This window comes from Henckelia pumila, chromosome 4 (assembly GCF_033568475.1).
Source record: "Henckelia pumila isolate YLH828 chromosome 4, ASM3356847v2, whole genome shotgun sequence".
NCBI classification, from domain to species: Eukaryota; Viridiplantae; Streptophyta; class Magnoliopsida; order Lamiales; family Gesneriaceae; genus Henckelia; species Henckelia pumila.
Genome location: NC_133123.1, coordinates 232,645,727 through 232,663,478, shown reverse-complemented (window position 1 = coordinate 232,663,478; position 17,752 = coordinate 232,645,727). Strand labels below are relative to the sequence as shown.

Sequence of the window (17,752 nt, the reverse complement as noted above, 5' to 3'; positions counted from 1 at the left end):
AAATATGTATAACACATTTAATGTTGTTAGGGGATATAGAAGTCAATATATATTATTCATTAATCTATTAATATATATTAACTTCATTGAATTGAAATGCTAATTAATGCGTCTTTAACCTTATTACACAATTAATTTTTTTATTTATTATATTTTAAAAAGAGCAATTTTTTCATTTTTCACAATTTGTTTTTATTCATTTTACACTTTATGTAATATAATGTAATACAATAAAAAATTATAAAAGTCAAGATAAATTTTTTATTATGGCTTAACTGAGTTGAACTTAATCAAATAGATAAATAAATCATGAGAAGAACAAAAGAAAGAAAAGGTCAATATATATTAGGCATTAATCTATTATTATATATAACTTTCATTGAATTGTAATTAATGCGTTCGTTACCCATATTACACAATTAAATTTATTTATTATTATATTTTAAAAATAACAACTTTTTCACTTTTCATATTTTTTTATTCATTTTACATTTATGTAATGAAATTTAAAGCAATATAAAAATATATAAGAATATAAAATTCAAAATAAATTTTAGATTATGGCTTAAATGAGTTGCAGTTAATCAAATAGATAAATAAATGTTGAAAGAACTAAAGAAAAAACTTAAAATTTAAAAAATAAAAGTTAGAATTAAAAATACAAAAGAATATAAATGTTAAAGATAAATTTTAGTTTATGACTTAATTGAGTTGGAGTTAATCAAATAGATAAATAAATCTTGAAAAGAACAAAAGAAAAACTTAAAACTTAATGTTAAATTTAGAATAAAAAAATATAAATTAACCCTTGATTTTTGTAGAGATAATAAGGAGAAGTTATTAAATTAATTAATAATGATAATAATTCATACATATAATAGTTTTTCATAAATCAAGTGCGATTGATCAGCACTTGATCCTACTCCCCCTTCTTGTCCAGAGGGCCCTGGTAGTCCAAGTTTAAGCCTATACTCAGCCATTAAGGCTTCATAATACTCGAGATCAGCTTTGGCTTGAGCAATTTTCTGTTCAGCATGAGCCATTTGAGAGCGAATAGCAGCAGCATTCAACATAATCTGAGCACTGTTATGAACGGTCATAGGTGGAACTGACTCAGTGTTGGCAACACTGGGTACAAAATCAGTCCATGGTAGATCAATCATCCTATTTTCTTTCAGCAAACCAGGTGCGATCTTGATAAGCTCGTCTCCTCCAATCAGCTCTTCATTATCCTCTTTCTGAAAGCCTTGAGATTCCAGCATACCATAGATCAATGAAGGAAACGGAAACTTAGTTGCTTTCCAACCACCTTCTCGAAAGGTAATAATATTTTCAAACACCAAATTACCAAAGTCCAAAGGAGCTTGAGTACCAATGGAAAACAACGCAAGGGCTTGTGGCTTAGTTACCACTGTTGTATTGGTAGATGGCGTCCAATTCCTGATCGCAATTTTATGAAGCACATAAAAAAAAGAAGTAAGCTTTGCAGCTGACAACCTGTGTGGGTGCAGTGGAAATTTTTGAACCATCCCTCCAGTGATCACTTTAGTGACTTGATCAATATCCTCAGTAACTGCATCATCATCGATATCAGGAGTATTGTAGTGCTCATTGATCAAAACAGAAGTAAAATCATACACCTTTCCTCGGATGTACACTCTTCCAAACTTAAATGATTCTTCATCTCCAGTCTTCATGTTCAGATTGTAGTAAAATTCTAACACAGCTCTTCTTGAAAATGGTCCGGCAGTGGTGACAGTAGAATATAAATTATGCTGTTTCAAGAAAGTCACCAAGTTCTGCTTTTCGAAAGACACTTCATTAATATTTCTTTCTTCCCAACAGTCTTTTCCAGACAGAGCTTCCCATTCATCAGCAGATTCCTTTGAATAAAAGTGAATATTGTATGCCTTAGCAGGATCAATATCAGAGTCAGATTCAGCAGCAGTGTTATCATCAGTGTTGGAAACACTGTCATCAGCAGCTTGTTCCTCAGAACTTCCAGAACCATCAGAAGCAGCATCCTCATAGTCTTCCTCCTCAGAACTCGAATAAGATGAACTATCAGAATCCTGGGGCCGGTTATTCTCAAATTCCTTCATCATTTCAGAATCTGGTTCATCATCATCAGATGGAACCTGTGAAGATGCAATGAGTTTAGCCTTGGTCTTTCGAATATTTGCCATGAAAGTGGCCAGTGAAATTTCCTCATCAGTAGACACTGGAATCTCTGTGGTTGTCTTTGTGGTATCATCAACAACAGCAGCAGTTGGCTCTTTCTCACTCGAAGCCACAACAGTAGAATCTTCTTTAGATGAATCATCACTCGTTGATGATTCCTCATGCTTTGAGTTGGGCTTTGCAGCAACAGAAGTTTTTGGTATGGCAACCACCTCAAAGTCTTGATCTGCAGAATCATCTCCAGATGAAAAATCTGGATCATCTACAATAGGACGAGAAGTCTCCCCCTTTCCACGAAATCTCTTGGTGGTAGTAAAATCGGGGTTGAATCCCGCTTGGCTCTGACCTCCTTCCTATTGGCTGTGTTGGGAACACACGATTCAACACTGAGAAATCCGGAGGATTCTCAAGGTTGATTTCGTTCCCTGGTTCTCCTGGAGCAATTTCTGCCAAAGGTGTAGGTTGAATGGCAGCAGGAACAATCGCGAGAGTGGGGTTTTCAGAATGAACCTCTAAAGTTTTGTCTTCCTCTTGGTATCCCATCTCCGATCGTATATCATGCGAATCAAAAGCTTTGCCTGCCATTATACACAATTTAGAAAGTAAGGGTTTCAGAAAATTTTAGCAGATAGAAAATTAGAGAAGGTTGAAAAACGATAAAAGCAATTTCTACAGTAATAGAAATATATAGGGATACGAGGTTCAAACGGTAAAAAAAAAAATCAAACGCCCCTATCCCTCAAATCAGACTAGGATTCTCCCCCTAACGTTAATAATCCTCAACGGGTAAAAATCTCTTAATTAAGGAAATTCAATTTGATTAATTAAGGAAACACTGAAAACTCTCACTTAAGAAAATATCAATAATTTCCCAAAATAAATAACTTCACATCGAGTTTTAACACCACTGAAACATGTTCAATCACAAACAATTTCAATTTTCAGCAAGTTGGGCAATTTTTCCAATTTTTGTTCGTCTTTAAAATTTTAACCCTGAGCTCGATATGATCACAAAAATGCAAAATGCATGACCTAATTTATGTGTAAATAGAATGTATTGAGATTAGATCAAAAATGTATGCAAAGTGTGTGCAGTACGTGTTAAGCACTAGTGTTGGCAACACCTTCCAACAACACTGTAGTCTTCAAAATATTTTGAACTTTTTCACACTTCCAGAGCCATGTTTTTCTTCTTTTTATTTTGATTCAGAAGTGGTAGCCTGCACACTAAAAGAACGGTCTTCATTGGACTCTTTTAGGTAGCTTTTTCCAATTTTCTTTCGATTTTTGTTTGATTTTCAAGACATTGGTCATTGAAATTTTATCAAACCATGCTTTTTAATTTTTAAAACCACTTTTCACATGGGACAAGATCATGGAATACACGAACATCCCTCAACTACTTCGTGGTTTAAAGCACTTTTTCATGGCAAGTGTGATCTGTAAATAACTTTGGCAGAAGAACTACAAAGTGTTAGTCAGTATTATCAAACAGTGCAAAACATAGAACATTATGAATATGCAGTATGCCTAAAGTCCTAAAAATGCACATGCATGATTGGTGTTGTCCTTCAGTGTTGGCAACACTTCAAGACAGCAACTGTGAGTGCTTATAAAGAACACATGTTGAGAGACTTTAAACAGGAGAATCTCTCAAAGTTTAATGCTTTTGTAAAAATATCGGCCAGTTGATTATTGGTCCCGACAAACTCCATTTGGATCATGTCCTTCTCAACTAAATCTCAAATAAAGTGATGTCTTATGTCAATGTGTTTAGTTCGAGAGTGTTGTACTGGGTTTTTTGATATATCTATAGCACTTGAGTTATCACAGTACACAATTGGTGTTTCACTTTTAAGACCATAGTCTTGCAGCATTTGATTCATCCAAATTAATTGAGAACAGCAACTTCCCGCTGCTACATATTCGGATTCAGCAGTGGAAAGTGACACATAGTTCTGTTTTCTACAATACCATGACACCAAGTTGTTACCCAAATAAAAACAACCACCTGTGGTGCTTTTTCTTTCATCAACATCTCCTGCCCAATCAGCATCACTATAGCCTACCAAATTAGTATTGGTTTTGTTAGAGTACCATAGCCCCAAGTCTAAAGTTCCTGCAACATACTTCAAAATTCGTTTTACAGCCTTCATATGTGTAACTTTAGGATCAGATTGATATCGGGCACACAAACACACACTGAACATAATATCAGGTCGACTTGCACTTAAATACAGCAGACTTCCAATTATGCTTCTGTACAGAGTTTTGTCAACACTGTCAGCAACACTGTCTTTGCACATTTTTTCATTAGTTCCCATTGGTGTTTTCATATGTCTAACATGATCAGTACAAAATCTCTTTATCAAATTATTAGCATATTTTCTTTGACACAAAAAGATTACATCACTCATTTGTTTCACTTGTAAACCTAGAAAGTAATTCAATTCTCCTACTATGCTCATTTCAAAGGTAGCAGTCATGCTTTCAACAAAATCATTCACAAGTTTTTGAGATGAAGCACAGAAAATTATGTCATCAACATAGATTTGACAAATAAGAATTTTACCTTGTACTTTTTGAACAAAAAGTATTTTGTCTACCTCACCTCTTTTGAATTCAATGTCAAGCAAATATTCCGTGAGCCTTCCATACCAAGCACGAGGTGCTTGTTTCAATCCATATAAGGCCTTCTTCAACTTATAAACATGATCAAAATGATTTGGATCTTCAAATCCCTTTGGTTGTCTTACATAAACTTCTTCATTCAAAATTCCATTCAAAAATGCGCTTTTGACATCCATTTGAAAAAGTTTCATCTTCATGTGACAAGCAATAGCTAACAGTAATCTAACAGACTCTATTCGGGCTACAGGTGCGAAGGTTTCATCAAAGTCCACCCCCTCAATTTGTGTATACCCTTGTGCTACTAATCTAGCTTTGTTCCTTACAATATTTCCTGATTCATCAGTTTTGTTCTTAAAAATCCACTTTGTTCCAATGATATTACTATGATCAGGTGGAGGAACCAAGATCCACACATCATTTCTAACAAATTGTTCAAGTTCATCATGCATAGCATTGACCCAAAACTCGTCTTTTAAAGCTTCACCAATTTTTTTTGGTTCAATACTAGACACAAAGCAAGAATTTCTTACCTGAGAGTATGCGGAATTCATGCACACTAACCCGCTCATCTTTCAATAATCAACTTTTTTCTTTCTTTGGGTCTGCATCCTTCCTTGTGCATCTCCTATGATTTGTGAAGTAGGATGGTTTTTCTAAATTTTGCTAGGTACATCATGTCCAGCATCTTGTATTTCATCTTCAAAATCATCCTGATCTTCTGCATTCTGTTCATCCATAGTCAGTGTTGGACTCAGTGTTGTGCTGGGTGATTTTTCAGGTGGGACAACACTATTGACAACATTAGAATCAGTCTGTGGAGCAACAGTATCTAGCAGATCATCAATATGGTCTTCAATTGTTTTCCCTTTCAGATCTTTTTGACAGTCTCCACACACGTATGGAACTCCAGAAGTCAAATTTGGCATCCCATGAACAGCTTCATACTTGCTCAGTTTCTTCAGAGCTTTGAAGTTAGCATGTCCTAACTTTTGATGCCACAAATTCAAATCATCAACCTTGGTGAACTTACAAGCAATTTCTTCTCCAAGTTGATAACAGTTGTCCGATGATCTAGTTCCTGTCAAAACACAAGAGTTACTTTTATCAAACACTTGACATAGATTCTTATCAAATTTAACATAAAGATCATCATCACAAAGTTGACTAATTCTAATAAGATTAACATTTAATCCTTCAACATGTAGAACATTGTAAAGCTTAGGCAGTCCTTCTACATTCAATGTGCCTTTTCCAACAATCTTTCCATTAGCTCCTCCTCCATAAGTCACTTTTCCTTTATTCTGTTCAACATAGTCAGAAAGATACTTCTTCAATCCTGTCATGTGGCGTGAACTGCCACTGTCGAAGTACCAATGACCTGCAACATTAGTTTTCAAGAAAGTATAAACAACATTACAACTGGATTTAGCTTTTGGTACCCAAACCTTTTTCTCAGTATTTTTCCTCCTGGCAGTGTTCTGGTTCAGTGTTGTCAACACTGATGACAGCTCTTGCCTGGAATTCCAGTACATATAGTCATACCTGAGTTTGAAACAGTAAAGCTTGATGTGACCTTGCTTGTGACAGTAATGACAAACAAACCTACGCTTTCTTTGATTTTTCCTTTGAACAGGAGCTTGTGTCTTCAAAGGAATTGGTTTTTCTTTTGGAATTACAGTTGGATTCTTAACAGAGTTATTGTTCTCCTTGACAAAAATAGTTTTTGATGACTCCCCTTCTTCAAACTTGCTATTATGAAAGCCTATATCAGCTCTATCATCTTTTCCCATCATTATAATTGAATCCAGCTTGATCTTGCTCGAATTAAACTTTGCAAGAGTTGCATTGGCTCTTCCAAGCTCTTCTTTAACCTTACCAAGTTCTAAATCCTTCTTGCTCAGAACAACTTCAAGTCTAGCCACTGAAGCTTTTAGTTCACTGTTCTCCTTTGTTAAAGCAGAATTTGACTTGTTCCTTACTATCCAATCATTATACAATTCTTCATACATCTTCTGAGCATTATCCCAAGAAAGTTCTACTTCACCAGCTTCCTGATTTGAGTCTCCAGAAACAGATGCATTCAGACAGAATAACTTTTGGTCAGTGTTGTGACCAAGTGTTGGGACACCTGTGACAACACTGTTTTTCTGCTGTACCAGAACTAACAGTGCATTGTGAGTCTCATCATCTCCTTGTTCTGTACCCTCCTCATCTTCATCATCACTTAGGGAAGCACTCATTCCTTTGCGAAGTCTGGTTGGACACTCATTAGCAATGTGACCGAAGCCAGTGCACTCATGACACTTCACAGACTCAAACCTCTTTGAGTTATTCAAGGTTTTTCCTTCATTCTAAAATCTATTTTGACTCTTTGATGGGATGTTATTCTGTTCTGGTCCACCGATTCTTAAGGGTTTTCCAACTGCAGGAGTATTTAAAACTTTGGGCTTCTGACCAGGTTTCTTTGAATCTCTCATCCTTTTCAAATAGGTACCAAATTGTTTGGTAAGAAAGGCAATGGAATCATCTCCTAGATCAGACTCGTTTACTCCCTATGTCAAATCAACAAAATCATTATATGAGTCGTTAGAAACTTGAAGTGCAATAGACTTACCTTTGTCCTTTTTCCCTACATTCATCTCCAACTCATATGTTCGTAGTGAACTCATCAATTCATCCAATCCCAGAATTGATGTGTCTTTTGATTCATCAATTGCACAAATCTTCATTTGAAATCTTTCAGGCAGTGATCTCAACACTTTGCTCACAAGTCGTTCATTCGAAATAGCATCACCAAGATCAATTGCCTCATTTTCAATATTCCTCAAGCGGCGTTCATAATTATCAATCGTCTCACTTTCTTCCATTCTCAGATTTTCAAACTGAGTAGTGAGAATCCTTCTTTTGGTTCGACGCACACTATCGGATCCTTCACAGTGCATTTGAAGTTTTTCCTAGGCCTGTTTAGCACAAACACAATTAGTGACCAGAGAAAACATATTAAAATCAAGAGCAGTGAAAATAGCAATAAGGGCTTTGTTGTTCATATTCGAAGCAGCAGTTTCTTCGGCATTCCATTCCGTTTCTGTTTTGAGTGGAAAGTCTCCTTCTCCATCAGTTCTTCTTGGTGCATTCCAGCCTTGTAGCACACGTTGCCATGCCCTTTCATCAATCGATTTGATGTAAACACGCATCCTGACTTTCCAGATAGCATAGTTGGATCCATCCAAGGTTGGAGGACGTTGAGCAGTTCCTGAATAACGTATTTCCATTGTGATGTCTTGTCAAACACAAAAATAGAATCACACTTAGTATCATCAAGTGAATGTCTCTGACGCCACTTGTTAGGTTTGGACAGTCTAAAATCACAGAAATACCAAAAAACTTTTTGAGTGAGTGTTATTTGTTAGTGTTGTCAACACTTCACGATAACACTGTGCAGCAGATTATTTAACTAATAGCAAAAGTAAACAATAACACAGATAATTATGCACAAGTATCAAGTACTTGCGCGATGCCTCATGGCGAAATAATCACTAGAAAAATAAAATCAGTTTACAAAAACCAACTAGTGATTGTTTTATGAAAAATTATTTTTCTCAAAAAATTGAGAAAATAAAAGACTTCCTAAAAACTAGTAAGAACTAGAATAAAACATCAATAGGAAGTGCTAAGCCAAAAAACGAAAACCAAAGAAACACTTTCTGAACAACACTTCACTCGTGTGTTCTTCAGTGTTTCCAACACTACTCGACAACACAGTGTAGTAGCGATGAACACTTCAGAAATTCTTCAATGATTGATCTTCAATACTTTAGAATTTCTGCAGTACTTTCTCTATGTATTTTGCTCTCTATATTTCACTCTCTTCATTATCTTCTTTGATCGATCCTATGCACTCCTTTAAATAGAACTTCAAATTGTTTCCATAAATAAGAACCTACATATCAGGGAAACAAAATATCATTAGATATTGAATATTTCGTATCAGATTTAATCAATATTACCAACTTTAACACTTGTCTAAGAAAGGCAAAAACTCCAAAGATAGAAATCGAATGTAATAAGAAAATAATTTAAAAGACATGTGCACAACATGATCTTTCAAGTTCTATTGTAAAAAAACATATAAAGTTAATATATATATGATATTTATTGTAAAAATTTTTAAATCTATTGAATTCGCCCCATCTGATCGAAAATTCTGGATACGCCACTGATTACACTCACTATCATATAATAATCAATTATATAATTTCATATATTTTTTTTTTCAAAAATTGTTTTAATCATTTTACAGAAAAAACTTAAAAGTTAATATAAAATTTAGAATTTAAAAAATATAAATATAAAGTAAAAGACACATTTTAGTTTATGACTTTAATTGAGTTGCAATTAATCAAATATAAATAATTTTGAAGAGAAAAAAACTAAAAAGAAACTTATTTTCAAAAGAGCAAAACTAAAACTTACGATATTAATATAAAAATTTAGAATTAAAAATATATATATATATATATATACGATATTAATGTAGGAGTATAAAATAAGCCCTTTATTTTTGTAGAGATAAAAAGGAAAAATTATTATATTAATTAATGATGATAATAATGCATACATATAACAATACGAAACGAGTCATTAACCTGTCAAAAAAAATAAAATAAAAGAAACGATTCATTTGATTCATTACCATATAATCAATTATATAATTTCATAAATTTTTTATTTAATATTAGACAAAAACATTAATGAGACGATTTTACGGGTTAATTTTATGAAACACATTTTCTATTTGGGTCATACATTAAAAATGTATTATTTTTTATGTCAAAAGTATTACTTATTATTATAAATATGGATAGAGATTCGTGAGACCATCTCATAATATATGAAATCCAATACTCTACTAAGCCTTCAAATTTATTAATTTAAAACTTCTTTTCGTAATAAAAAACTCATATATATATATATATATATATATATATAACAAAATATACCTAGCTATCTATCCCTCTCCAACGTTTCTCAAAAATAAAAAAAAGGTTTAATTTAAAACGATTGTATCTCGCAGGTTAGAAACTATCATGGTCACTTATGGGATGATCTCACATTGAACGAAAGACAGCTACTGCATGAAAAAGGAGTTCGAAACACAATTGTGGCTTATTTCAACCTTAAATTGGGTTCATATCAAGGTAATATCTAATAAGTTTTTTTGATATTGTTATCTATTTATAAGAAATATATATTATTTAAATATATCAAGAAACCAACATTATTTTTGTACCTGTTTCAAAGAAGAACTGTCATCCAACAATTGCCGTAATTTGATCTCGTCGAATTCACTAACTTTTTTTCTATCCATAAACATGTTAATATCAATTGTCATGAACATTAAGTTTCGTTTGGTAGGCTGTATTATTAATCTCGATATAACTTATCTTATCCAATCATGCATTCTTCTCAACATATTATATATCTATCTATTAATTATTTATTTTAAATCAATCAAATTATTAATTTTTTATGTTATATCAATCAAATCATTGAATTTAAATTACTATATTATCCCTTACAAATAATATTTTTCATATTATATTTATTGTTTTAAGGACAAAATGAAAATTTATCATTTTTATATAAAATTAAATCAATCAAATCAAATAAACTATAATCTATCAATCAAATCAAAAATTATTTATATTGACTATCATTTTTTATTTATTGTTTACTACATTACATTACATATCTATATATTATTTATCGTATAACTCAAACCAAACGAGGTCCACGAAATGTGTATCAACTATTTTCATAGGAACAATATTACTGCTTTAAAGCATTTATATGTGAGATTGAAAATAAAGCAGAGTCGTGGTATGAAGCGTGTACGGTGTACCAATTGTCTCAAAGCAATTGTAAAAATGACGAAGATAGTCAGTTGTATAAATTGCAAAATACATAATTCTCAAATCATGTAATCATTTTCTCGATTGTGAAATTGATGGTAAAATTGAATTTGTACGAAGGTTATCCTTTCAATTATTGTATTTATATTAAAATGTCTACTTACACTTTGATGTCAACTGAAACTCTTAGATTTCAACTAACAATGACGGTAAAAAACAACGACACATTAGCAAGGATCGAAATACATTATTTGAAGATGTGGCTTCAGAGTATATGTATAGGACTATAGGTTGCTCGGTGAACAAGTTCATTGAGTTGTTCAATAAGGTGTATATGAATGCATACAATTCTCAAGTTTTCATATTTATGAGTTACATGATATAAAACACATTGAAATATATGATATATAACAGGATGAAGGCAAGACGAAAATCAACACCTTCTTGGACTAGCTTGTCACAAGAACTTTTAGCCAGAGGTCAAAAGTTTTAGCCAGAGCTGGTGGAGTAGGTGAAGTAGGTGAACTTTTAGCCAGAGGTGGAGTAGGTGAACTTTTAGCCAGAGGTCAAAAGTTTGATTCTTAATATCAACACCTTCTTGGACTAGCCTGTCACACAGGGCTTGCTTGTGTGGTTTACCTGGCTAACATAGTTTGCAGGCTATTGCGTTAGTTCGGAGGTTTATCTAGTGCACATCGAAGTTAGCGACTGCATGTTTCCACGTAAAAAAAAATCACAAATACTCTTGACCACCCAATCGAGAAAGAACATATATTTATTTTCAACATGTATAAAGAACTTCTTAAAAATAAGAAGCTCATCTCTATTGTCGTGGAAGCATTCCAAAACCACTGCAAAAAATCTTGGAAGCTGAACCGCCAACAAAACAAAGGACATAAAAGATGAAAAAAAAAGAGTCATCAAAATCTTTGAACAAAATAAAATATATGCAACCACCAAAACGAACAACGACTGAGTTCATTGATATATAAGATGACGAAAAACTGTCTGCGATAAATAAAGAAAAAGACATAAGATAAATCAAAGGAATAGATTAAATGTTAAAGTCGTTATGGTGAATAATGAAAAAAAATGAATATTTAAGTTGTTTGTTAATATGTCGCGTTAAAATTAAATTCATGAATCTTATTATAATTATTTTTATTTTTATTTTTATTTTCTCATTCTCATTTTATTTACTTAATATATGTTCTCACGTGCAACACACGTATGTATTACTATTTACTTGTATATATATATATATATATATTTGATTAATTCAACTGTATTCAAGCACTTAGTAATATTATTATTGAACGACACAATAATTGGAAAGTGTAAATTTGTACGGATAGAAATATCAATTATGCTATTATAAAAAAAATAATTAAATAACGAGGAGTTTGTATTAGAAAAGAAATAGGAACCGATATTGGGTTGGCCTTTTTTGGAGACGAGAAAAACTGAGAAAGCAAGTCAACCAATATGTGAAAAGTCGTCGGTTTCTTTGTTTTATGATTTATATATCATTATTGACTGATAAGACTTCATCATTGTAAAAAGTCGTCGGTGATTTCGTTTCATCATTCCTTCTAGTTTGCTGGTAGTATTGTCAGAAAATGGCTGGAGAAAACGAAGGACTAGCGATCGGAATCGACTTGGGTACCACTTATTCTTGCGTAGCTGTGTGGCAACGGAATCGCGTTAAGATCATACCTAATGATCAGGGCAATCGCATCACGCCTTCTTACGTATCTTTCAACCAAGCCGAACGTCTCATCGGCGATGCTGCCAAGAATGTTGTGGCCTTGAACCCCACAAACACTGTCTTCGGTGAGACATCAATTTTTTTATTCATTGATAATCTTGTGCGAGGTTCTGTGTAATTCGTTGGGATTATGAATACTCTTTTCTCTCCACTTATATGTATCTGCAGATGCTAAGAGGTTGATCGGTCGGAGATTTAGCGACCCTTTGGTCCAAAGCGATAAGAAACACTGGCCATTTAAAGTCATTTGTGGCGCAAACGATAAGCCCATGATTTCGGTTACCTACCAAGGTGAAGAGAAACTATTTGCTGCCGAACAGATTTCTTCGATGGTCCTCGCCAACATGAAGGACATTGCTGAAGCTTTTCTTGGATTTCCAGTTAAAAATTCAGTTATTACTGTACCTGCCTACTTCAATGATTCCCAGAGGCGCGCGACTAAGGATGCCGGAACGCTTTCTGGGCTTAATGTCTTGCGTATCATTGCTGAACCAACTGCTGCGGCCATCGCCTATGGACTTGACAAAATGTCTAGTAGCTCCGACGAAAAGAATGTACTTATTTTCGACCTTGGTGGTGGAACTTTTGATGTTTCTCTTCTAACGATGGTGAAAAGTACCTTTAAGGTTAAGTCAACCGCGGGTAACACACACCTTGGAGGAGAAGATTTTGACAATAGAGTGGTTAATTATTTGGTTCAAGATTTTGAGACAAGGCACAAAAAGGACATAAGAGACAATCCCCGAGCATTGAGAAGGTTACGGACAGCTTGTGAGAGGGCAAAGAGGAATCTATCCTTCATGGCACTAACGACTATTGGAATCGATTGTTTGTACGAAGGAATCGATTTTGAATACAAACTAACTCGCGAAAAATTTGAGGAGCTCAACATGGACTTGTTTGAGAAATGCATTGGCCATGTGGAGAAGTGTTTGAAGGATGGTAAGATGGACAAGAAAAGCGTCCATGATGTGGTTCTTGTCGGTGGATCCACTAGAATTCCAAAGGTTCAACAGTTGCTTCAAGATTTTTTCATTGGTAAACAGTTGTGTAAAAGCATTCATCCTGATGAGGCCGTTGCCTATGGTGCTGCAGTTCAAGCTGCGATTTTGACTGGCCAGGATAATCACGAGATTCGCGATTTAATCTGGTGGGATGTCACCCCTCTCTCTCTCGGCATATCTGTTAATGAAAATGAAATGAGGGTAGTAGTCCCTAAAAATACGACAATCCCTACTAAGAAAGAAGACGCAGCGTTCACCAATCTTGATCACCAAACTGGGATCACCTTCATGGTGTATGAAGGCGAAAGGCCCAGAGCAAGCGACAACATTCAGTTGGGCAAATTTGTATTGTCTGGCATTCCATCTGCTCTTATGGGTGTCCATAAATTTAATGTTTGCTTCGAAATCGATGCCAATGGCATCTTAACCGTGTCTGCTGAAGATAAAACGAGTGGTAAGACGAACAGCATCACAATCAGCAATGTTAAAGGCATGTTGTCCAGTAAGGATGAGATTGAGAGAATGTTGGAGGAAGCAGAGAGATTTGAGTTAGAAGATGAGGAGCATAAAAAGTCATTCAATGCAAGGGGACTTTTGGTAACTTATGTGTATGTCACCAGAAATCTTGTGACCAAAGTAGCAGCGAGCACCGAAGCCATAAAAATAGAAGACGAGATCAAGCAAGCTATCAAGTGGTTGGATGAACACAGAGTTGGAAAGTCAGAATTGTTCGAGAACAAAACAAAGGAGTTGAAGAGCATTTGGGATCCTATTATTAGAGGGTAACGCTATATGCATACGAAAGTTTACACATTGAGTTACACAATACATTTGAAATTATATGATTATTCTATATGTATTTTTGAAAAACATTTTTCCAAATAAAGTGCAGGAATAATAATATAATTTCAAGTGTATTGTGAAATTCAACGTCCCTCTGTACACGTAAACTATATTGTTTTTGAGTGTTGACGTGGTTTGGACTGCTCTTCAGTCTCTTCTTCTTCTTTTTTTTTTTTTCTTTTCCCTTCCTTTTTCGATGTTATGTGCACAATAAAAAAAACAGATCCAATCGGGTAAGATTATATATGGATTGCTAGATATAATCGGGTTTATCTTTTAAGTAGAGCATCGCCTAGCAGGAATTGTTTGGAACATTCGATACTATTTTTTTTTTTTTGACATTGGAACATTCGATACTATTGGTCTTGTAAATTGATAGTCTTTTTTATTGAGTATTTTGTCTGATGTATCGAACAAGTATTTATACTTGTGCAAAACTATTTGTGTTTTATTTAATTCACGTAATTTATTTGTGTTCTATTATTTTGTTGCATATTATCATAAGATGTTACAATACAGAGACAACACTTACTATCATGCCCGAGTTGTATGACATGAACATTGACAGTATTCTTGTAATTTATAGTTTAACTTAATTTACAAAGAACACTAAATCTAAAATAAACAAGATTTATTCCCAAAAAGTAAAAAAACAAAAACAAAAACAAAAACAAACAATAAAACAATGTCTTACAATTCCACAACAGATAAATTCAGTAACTAACCTATTTCAAATCAAACCATTCAAAAAAAAAAATTATCCAGAAATTTAAATTAATTGATCCAAACTAAACAAGAAGAAAAATAGCAACAATTCAATCCAAGCCATTCACCAACCCCAAAATTCAGCAGACTCTTGATCCTCAATTATATCTTCATCTGAAAGGGATATAAGGATGAATGATATAGTTGTCACTCTGTAATACGAAGGGGACATATTTTCAGATTTAAAATATGACAACAATTTTCATACTGATTAAAATATCAAAATTATTTACGAGTTTAAAATTTCAAACACATTATCTGGCTTAACTCCCTAGATTGGATCATAATATCTGGCTTAACTCCCCAGACTGGATCATAAATATCTGGCTTGAATCCCCAAATTGGATCGTAGATATCTGGCTGAACTTCCCATATAAGATCATAAATATATGGCTTAACTCATCAGATTGGATCATTGTCATATAGTTTAACCCTACAAGACAAGGTCATAGAGAAAAATCACACAACAAAGAAATTTTTGAAAACTTTCCACAAACAGTAGTACATAGATTAAAAGGATATAGCATCAAAATTAATATCATTATAAAGATATAGATTAAAAATTTGCCCCTCTCCATGAATCAAATGACTCCAAGCATAAGTGGAGTTACTATGTAGAACCATTTCATATTCGGAAGCACTCGAAGAACCAACATCCGCATCAAACTCATTTCTTAAAAAACTCAACAATAAACAATAAATCAATTGAAATACCAACATCCATATCTTAAATAAAATATACTTATTGTATGAATAAATTAAACGGTAAATTAGAATATGTATTTTTAATGTTCGGTGTAGCACAACTACAAACAAAGAAAGATATGAATTACCCGAGAGTATTCTTGTCAATTGGAAAAATTTCTTCTTTTCGGATTGCTAACATGTCAATTATTTCATGTAGACAAACAATCGGATCATACTACTGACATCCTGATCTTCATTCAATGTCGTATATAACTTTCGGTGAGGTGCAAGATATTGTAAGATGGTTGAAGAAGGATTGATTTTATCACATTTTTTGCCAAATGCAAATACATCTGCATTAGGCTCACATCCTCCTCTATTGTGAAGATAAACAAATGCTTATTGTATGAAAAACTTCCTAGCAACATCATACCACCTTCAATATTGACTCCAATATCTTCACATAGAAAAAGAGTGTTATTGTTAAAATATTAATGAAGATAAATATTAGGACTTCTGGGCAGCTTCTTGAATTACGCATAGAAAACATTGCTGTTATTGGTTCCATTTTTCAACTTTTCCTTATAAACAAATCCTCATAACTAAAATATATCATGAAACACAACTAATCCATAACATATAAACACAAAATAGAACTTTTGGGATTACTCTCTGTGCACCTCGACAAAACTATTTGTTTTTTTAAAAGTAAACTCAACTACTATCTAGTTTTTTTTAAAAAAAAGCTTACTAATTTGGGAATTTTCCCAAATTTACTGAAAAATAGACAATGAAAACCATCCATTTACCATAGTTTAAAATCGATAACATAATCAAATTCAAAATAATAATGAACACAAGAATGCAAAATGTACAAATAAAAGCAAGATAAAAAAAATCTAACACAAATTGCATAAAAAGTGGGACAAAGAGAACAAACAGATCAGAAAAAACCCACTCCCTCGTTTTCTTTGCTTCAGCTCGTTGTCCCTCTTCGTCGCCCCTTTCAAATCTTTTACAGTAAATGTTGCAGGCCAGAGGGTTCTTACGGCCCATGGGTTTTGCGTAGGTTCTCTACATTGAGGAGAATATATGAAAATATGTCGAGAGAAATTGAGGGAGGAGATAATAGATGGAAATGGGTGGAGAGAAATTGAGGGATGCGAGAAAGTTGAAAATCGGTAGAGAAGGGTAGATACAAAGTGAGAAGAAAAGATGGCTTGTATGAAAGAGATGAACCAAATTACATTGCCGAATGAAATTTTAAAATAAAGGGAAATATTAAACAAAATATGAACTAGGGAGTGAAAAAAAAGTTTTTGATGTATTAGGTAGTGCATAATATAATATTATGACATAAGGACTGAACATGAAAATCAATTTGTGATTGAGTATTTATCTCAAGTTGCCCTTTTTTTAAAAGGGACTTTACTTTAATTAATAGTATAGATATATGTTTAATTAGCTCCCATATTTTTTTTATTAAATAATTTCTCCGTATTAAGAGAGTTATGAATTATTAGTATATATATATGTTATAACTTATAACGGTGTTGATTAATAAAATGAGTTTTTTTTATTAATAAAATGAGTTAAACACTACAAATTGTAAATTTCAACAAACACCAAGCTTCAATATATATTGTCGGGAAACAATGATTGTCAATTCTAGTAGAGCGATGAAAATGTGACCTTTTGAGTTATTATACGGTATTAAATATTTGAGTTGTACTGTTATCGTCAATTATGATTTGTAGTAAAACGTCAAATGATCGGTCCTATAATCAATGTCAGAGCCAAGATTTTAGCTCTGTCCGGGCTAAAAAATTTTAGCGAGAAATCCAAAAAATCATAGAAGCTGAAACACCGATTTTGTAGAAAAAATAGTACAAAATTTTTATTAAAAAAAACCAGAAAAAATCTTCTCAAAATTAATTACAAAAATATTAAATATTTCTCAG

The 17,752-nt window shown here is 33.2% G+C and overlaps 1 protein-coding gene across 1 annotated transcript; it reads left to right on the top strand.

Annotated features, from left to right (window-relative positions):
• The first annotated feature begins 12,270 nt into the window (after positions 1–12,270).
• LOC140865441 (heat shock 70 kDa protein 4-like) lies at positions 12,271–14,481 on the top strand. Its single transcript, XM_073270090.1, has 2 exons — positions 12,271–12,557; positions 12,661–14,481. The coding sequence occupies exons 1-2, from the start codon at positions 12,344–12,346 to the stop codon at positions 14,280–14,282; spliced, it is 1,836 nt and encodes a 611-aa protein (XP_073126191.1). The 5' UTR covers positions 12,271–12,343; the 3' UTR covers positions 14,283–14,481.
• The last annotated feature ends 3,271 nt before the right edge of the window (positions 14,482–17,752 follow it).